General features: G+C 52.7%; 1 protein-coding gene across 5 annotated transcripts in view; it reads left to right on the forward strand.

The window, feature by feature from the left end:
• LOC116944841 (solute carrier family 13 member 1-like) overlaps positions 1-5,284 on the forward strand; it is a 28,978-nt gene extending 23,694 nt beyond the window's left edge. For all 5 annotated transcript variants that reach the window (XM_032958646.2, XM_032958648.2, XM_032958645.2 and 2 more), the window contains one exon: positions 69-5,284. In XM_032958646.2, coding sequence (XP_032814537.2) covers positions 69-242 — 174 coding nt within the window. In that variant the 3' untranslated portion in view covers positions 243-5,284. The remainder of the gene's footprint in view (positions 1-68) is intronic.
• Positions 5,285-7,070: the final 1,786 nt, after the last annotated feature.

Below are 7,070 nucleotides of genomic sequence, written 5' to 3' on the forward strand. Positions count from 1 at the left end.
TGCTGAACCACTTGCTCATCGTTATCACCACCAACCACCCTGAGCCCACGTGCTTCTCGTCCACGCAGGTCAAATGTGGCGTGGTGCTCAGCTTTCTTGGCGTCGCTCTCGTGGCGATGGCCGTGAACACGTGGGGTATCCCCCTCTTCGACGTCCTCGTCTACCCCGAGTGGGCACCCAACCGCACACAGCCCTCCCTGTCGCTCACCACGATGGTCCCGACCTCGCCGTTCCAACTCTGAGCCCCGGCCTAGAGCCGAGCGGGTCGAGGGGGGGCTGGAGGAGGAGGTGTGGACACTCTGCACACTTGGTCTCCTCCTCTTCCCCCAAGAAGAGGAGTAGTCGTAGCAGGAGGAGTACACTTCCTTACTGAGCCCCCTCCTCCTCTGGCTTGAACACGCACTTCTTTAGAACTGCTTGCTGTGTTTAGTTTGTTGTCCTTCCACCGCACCGTTTAACACGGTTGGCTGCGTACGGTGCGAAAGAAGTTCAACATACGTACGTACAAGCAGAGAAGGTGGAGGAGGAGCAGGACGAGGACACTTCCTTACTGAGCCTCTTCCACTCTCTCGGTGGACACTATCATGGCTTCATGTCGAACCGGTCAGCGGCACAAAAAATACAGTTCAGTACCCAGCACACCACATCGAGTAGACATCTCGCTACGGCTGCTTGCCACACACGTACTCCGTGTCTCCCAGCAATCTGGACGATAGTCCTTGAGAAATTACGCCCTGGTCACGAACCATGACGCCTCGAACTGGGCAATTCCCGGCCACCAGGCAATTACAGATTGCAGATGATTGAGCATCTTTGGACAACTGGGTGATTGTTTTCCCCCAGGTTGTGCAAATACATCCTGATGAAGGGAAAACTTAAAATAACATGGAAATTATTGGCAATGTCACGTGATTGGGAAATTCTAGGCAACTTGCCAGCTTTCAAGGACTAGGCAACTCCAGATGGTGACTAGGCAGCTTCAGATGATGGGGAATCTACAGGTGACTGGACAGTTAAAGGCAACCGAGTAACCCCAGAGAATAACGAAGCAACTCTTTGGACGATTTATCAACTCTAGTTGACTGGGCCATGCAAGGTGCCCGACCAGGCTCAGAAAACTGTAAAACTCTAGTTGACTGGGAAACTTTAGATGGCTGGGCAACTTCACCATTAGACAACTCAAGATAAGGAAACCTCAGGCATGTTGGGCAACTCCAAATGACAGCAACTTTCCACCAGGAAAATAATTTCCCAGAATACCTGGTCTGTTGTAGTCCGGCACTCACCATACCACGTTTTTTTTCTCTCAGTGAGATTCTTTTTTATATCACCGTCAAGATACGAAGAAATGTACTCGAAAGCAGTGCGCCTTCCTGTGTCCGGGAACGACCTCGAAGCGGACATCGCAGAACTACTTCTGAGATGCCTTCATTAGCCTATCAACCGCACCGGGTGGCGATGCGCTGCCTCGCACGCCCTGCTAGGGCGCGTGCAATCCGCATCCCAACCAAACGTGTGCGTTTCATTCAGACCTCGGGATCAGAGCCCGACTAAAGCGAATAACCAAATTAACACCATGGGCTTGTTACTGCTCAATCATTTGTGACCGGGCTGAGCCTGTCACCTCGCTAGACTTGGGGACCCAGTATTGCTGAAATTGACCCCAAGACCGCTTCCACGTTATGTATATACAGAATATAATATATACTATTATATAAATACTATTGTCTAAACAATATCTAACGTCATAAAGTGGCCCTCTCAAGGGGGCGAAGGCTGCCACACCGCCGGTGCAATGGTCCCCACACTGGACTCGCAACCCAGAGGTCAGCAGTTCGATTCCTTCTCGGCGCGGCAATAAAAGCACCGTGCACGCAGCCCAGCAATGTGCGCCACGCCAGTCAGGAGACAGGCAGGTCGCGTGTGGTGGGGTCGCGTGTGGTGGGGTCGCGTGTGGTGGGGTCGAGTGTGGTGGGGTCGAGTGTGGTGGGGTCGAGTGTGGTGGGGTCGCGTGTGGTGGGGTCGCGTGTGGTGGGGTCACGTGTGGTGGGGTCGCGTGTGGTGGGGTCACGTGTGGTGGGGTCACGTGTGGTGGGGTCACGTGTGGTGGGGTCACGTGTGGTGGGGTCACGTGTGGTGGGGTCGCGTGTGGTGGGGTCGCGTGTGGTGGGGTCGAGTGTGGTGGGGTCGAGTGTGGTGGGGTCGCGTGTGGTGGGGTCGCGTGTGGTGGGGTCACGTGTGGTGGGGTCGCGTGTGGTGGGGTCACGTGTGGTGGGGTCGCGTGTGGTGGGGTCGAGTGTGGTGGGGTCGAGTGTGGTGGGGTCGCGTGTGGTGGGGTCACGTGTGGTGGGGTCGCGTGTGGTGGGGTCACGTGTGGTGGGGTCGAGTGTGGTGGGGTCGAGTGTGGTGGGGTCACGTGTGGTGGGGTCGCGTGTGGTGGGGTCACGTGTGGTGGGGTCACGTGTGGGGACACCCGCCTCGGCCACGACCTCTGGCTCCAGCGTGGAAGAAGCAGCAGGTCGCCAAGACCCTGCCGATGGGCGCTCCAGAGCTCCCATTAGCGGAGACGCTTCTGGTGCAGAGGCTCGTGCAGGACATTGCCAGCGCTGCGCCTTTACCCTTCGAGAACCCGCGCGTTATTTTGTAGTTTTGTTGTAGCGGGGCCTCGACCGGCAGTGTTTTGAAGGAGCGATGCGAGCCCGGACAGCCATCGGCTCTCGTCTCGTGTCCAAGCGCCTCGCCTCTGCGTCCCAAACTCGGTAACACCATGAAGGGTGTTACCGAGTTTGTAGTAGCTACTACATATGTATCTACTTTTGCTATGATAATCCGGCACTGGGTTAGGGCTCGTGTGGTAACGGTCAGGGCTAGTGTGGCCATAGCTTGTGTCAGGATGGCCAGTGTGGTAATGTAGAGTGTCTGGGTGGCCAGTGTGGTTCGGGATGGGGAGAGACAGGATTTGGTTGGCTTGTTGACTCTTAACCTGAACGATCAGCAGAATGAAATAAAATCTCCAAGCCGTGGCCAGCGATGTCAGTCACTCCGCCAGGGACGGCTGCTCTCGATTGAAAATATAAATCCCATTTGTTTTTACTAGGTAAGGCCCACTGAGCTATGTAGCTCTCAGAAGCGATCTGGCCACAAATAATAGCGAAACGAAATGGCTTATGATGTGGGAATGTATAGCAGCCAAATAATCTAAAGGCGTGATGCCGGTTCTAAATGTGGAGGGGAAAACTGGAGGACCCGGAGAGAAATCCACGCAACCACAGGGAGAGAGGCACACAAATTCCAAATACACAGCAACAGGCGATAGGGTCGGGACGAACCCACAACCTCCTGCATACCAGGCGAGGTAGTTAACATCTCGCCACCGTGACGCCCGTGTGCAGGCGGTGCAACTGCACCAGGGCCCCTCGGCGCCGGGTGGGGGGGGGTCGGCGGGGGGAGAAGTTGGTGGTGGAGGTGGGGATGGCAGTGGAGGAATTTGGAGAGGGGCCCACGGCAACCAGGACTCGCCACTGCCCGAGAGTGCAGTGGCGAGGCGGACTGTTACCGTTGTTTGTTGTTGTCCTTGACGGAGCGCGGGCGTCCGAGTCGTTGTTGGGGCACGCGGCTCACAGGAGCCGCCTCAAGCGGTTGGAGGGAGAGGCGGTGCTCGCTCTCGCGTTTCCAATAAAACGAAGCACTTTTATTTTTTTATACCTCGGGGCCGTTGCTCTATGACGCTGCGAAGAAGATGGACAGAGGTTAAGAGGAGATGTAGAACCAAGTGCCTTGATGACTTCCACTCGCGTATCAAAAAAGAGGGGAGATCGATTAAAGCTTACAACAGATTATTTAGCGGTGTTGCTGCTGCGATGGCAGCGGTGTACAGGCAAAACAAACACACCCCGGCAAATACCATATACATAATACATATATAAAAAACAATATATAGTAGGCGACGTGTCAGGAAATGTCCCCTCTTCATAGCGCCTAATGGGCTATGATGCACGTGCTATGAAGAAGGGCCATTGCCCAAAACGTCGCCTATAATTAGTTTTGTTCCAAGGCCGCGCAGTGGTTACTGACGAACGTGTCGAATGTGGAGTTTCTTTTGTTTGATTAAAGCTCAAATCTGGAGGGCTGGCAACCACCGGCGAGTTAAGGCGATCCACCTCCTCGTCCTCATCCTCCTCCCGCGCCGCAGGCCCCACTCGACGGCAGGGCCCGGCACGGACCCCGCGGGGCACGTGACGCGACCCGCTCGGCATGGCGGGCCACGCGTGGAGCTGCGCTGAGAGCCGGGCTGTGCCGGGGGGCGAGAGCGTGGGGGTCCGCTCGTCTGCCTGCGTTTGAGGGAGTAAAAGATGGACCGAGATTGGCTTGTGTGGTGAGGTGGGAGTCACTCGCTCGTGTCTGCTTGGCGTGTGGTCATGGTTAGGGCTGGTGTCTGGCTGGCTCGTGTGGTAAGGGTTAGGACGTGTGTGGTCATGGTTAGGGCTGGTGTGGTAATGGTTAAGACGAGTTTGCTCATGGTTAGGGCTGGGGTGGTAATGGCCAGTGTCTAGCTGGCTAGCATGGTAATGGATATGATCTGGCTGGCTAGTGTGATATGGGTTAGGGCAGTGCCGGATGAAGCTGGTACGGGGCCTGTAGCATATGTTATAATGGGGCTCTAAATTAAAAAAAAAAACACAAAGTTTTAGCTTACATAGAAAGTAATTGTATTTTTTAATTTGCTATACAGCCAGATAATACAAATCGCTAACCTTAAACACCCAGTCGTTCATAAAAGGTGAAGGCAGCATTGTACTATAGTAATTGAGCAAGTGGAGAATCACTGAACCGAAATTGATAGCTTTGAAAGCATTTAGCACGGGGCCCTTGAAAGTGCGGGGCCGGTAGCTACTACATATACTACATATGTAGAAGCTACTACATATGTAGCTACTACATATACTACATATGTATCTACTTTTGCTATAATCCGGCACTGGGTTAGGGCTCGTGTGGTAACGGTCAGGGCTAGTGTGGTCATAGCTTGTGTCTGGATGGCCAGTGTGGTAATGTAGAGTGTCTGGATGGCCAGTGTGGTTCGGGATGGGGAGAGACAGGATTTGATTGGCTTGTTGACCTGGACGATCTGCTAAACCACCCTTTAATGAACTTGAATAGCCGTTTTCTTGTTCGTCATTTTACAGCTCCTTATTTGTATATACAATAATGTATTAAAACAGAGCGGAGGTCTATTTTTCACAATGTTAATCTACAACCAATAAACATAGAACGGCAAAACCTACAGGTGCTTTTCAGACTCGATATATTAAACTCCATTTACGCGTCAGGACACACGCGGGCTGTACTTACACCTGTCTCAAATAATGGCGGTGTGAGATTACAAAAGTACCGAGTTGACGGCCATTTGTTCATTCACGCTTGGACGAACGTCTCATGTCAGCAGTACGACTTCGATTGATAACTTCACCACACTGCTCAGTACGGACAGTTGAACCGGTGGGAAGCCCAGCTCAGATTAATGCCACTCTAAAAGAAAACTATCTTTTTTATTTTACCACGTAAGGCCCGACTGAGCTGTATAGCTCTTTTTCAGGAGCGAGCTGGCTATCACAAATGAAGGCCCAACGAAATGGCTTATAACGTAGACATTTAGAGCAGCCAAATACCCTAAACGCGTGATATTGATTCTAATGGGGAGGGAACCCCGTGAGGACCTGAAGAAAAATCCACGCGACCACGGGGAGAGAGAGGCACGGAAACTCAAAATATACAGCAGGCTTCAGCGTCGGGATGAAACCCACGGACCTCCTGTATTTAAAATCAACATGCGTTTATTGACGTATTTGGCTGCTATACATTTCCACGTGATAAGCCACTTCGTTGAGCTATCATTTATGATCAGGTCGCTTCACGAAAAAAAGAGCTATATAGCTCAGTGGGCCTTACCTAGTAAAATTAAAACGAGTTTCGTTTTAACTGGAGAGGGAGCAGGGAGACGTGGAGACGTCACAGCCACCAGGGGGCAGGCGACACACGGGGCGAAGGCCCCACACACAGACTCCAACGCTTCACAGCATCACAACAACCTCTACACTTTGTTGAGAAGTGGCCCTCGACGGAGGCAACGGCTGCCGTGGAAGCAACGGATTTGTGCGCCAAGCTTGCAGCGCAGAGGTCGCCGGTTTCACTCCATCTCCATCGTCGACGGAGGGAGAGTTGCACTCGCAGCCTTCGGCCGGCGGACCCATGCCGTGGCCTTCCACGGCCATTCTCCAAGGCAGCGCGATCCCGCTGTTCGCGGCGAAGGGTTCACAACTCAACAGCAATTGAGGGGAAAACAAAACCGGTGGGCCGACGTCATTGCACACTGCAGGTCACACCAAGACACCGCGGTACTCTCTCCGATGATTTGTGGTTGGTTATTTTAAAAGAATCAGCAACACTGCATTAATACGAACATCTCCACCATGTCTTACCGGAAATGTTCTCACTCGAACCCAAAGATAACTTCTTAAAAAGGCGAATTAAGATTTGTTCTTACATCAGTGTTAGCGACTTATTGCGGCGAGATTGGATTTCAGTCTACCTCTTACGTTGGCGTCAGGTGACCCAATGACCCGAATGCTAGCCTGCTGGCAACGAAGGGGACATGTGGGACTACGCTACCAACGGAGGGCCGTGCAGAAAAATCCGGTTGGACCTACTCAGTCTGTGCTCCTCCCTCCATTTAAAAACCGCACTGACCATAAGGCGAAAGTATAGTCAAACAATCCCCACAACCTGCACTGCATGGGGAAGCTTTCATTCAGCAGTGATTTGAAAAAGTTTGTCTGTACAAGTAACCGCGTATGGATTAATTATCCAGGCCTTAAGTTATCTGATCTGCAAGGCCACTGCCGACGTTGATATACTTTTCTGTTCTAAGGCAGCGCTGTGGTTGGCATAATGCACAATGAACCCGCTCGATTCCTGGCCACGTCTAACATCAGTGGCCGATATCGAACCGTTTCTGGGCCACTACCACCCTTCCATAAACCCGTACTGACCAGCATATTGAAGTGTGGTTA

The sequence above is a fragment of the Petromyzon marinus genome, chromosome 22 (assembly GCF_048934315.1).
Source record: "Petromyzon marinus isolate PM22_M1 ecotype Great Lakes invasive population chromosome 22, UKy_Petmar_22M1.pri1.0, whole genome shotgun sequence".
Taxonomy (NCBI): domain Eukaryota; kingdom Metazoa; phylum Chordata; class Hyperoartia; order Petromyzontiformes; family Petromyzontidae; genus Petromyzon; species Petromyzon marinus.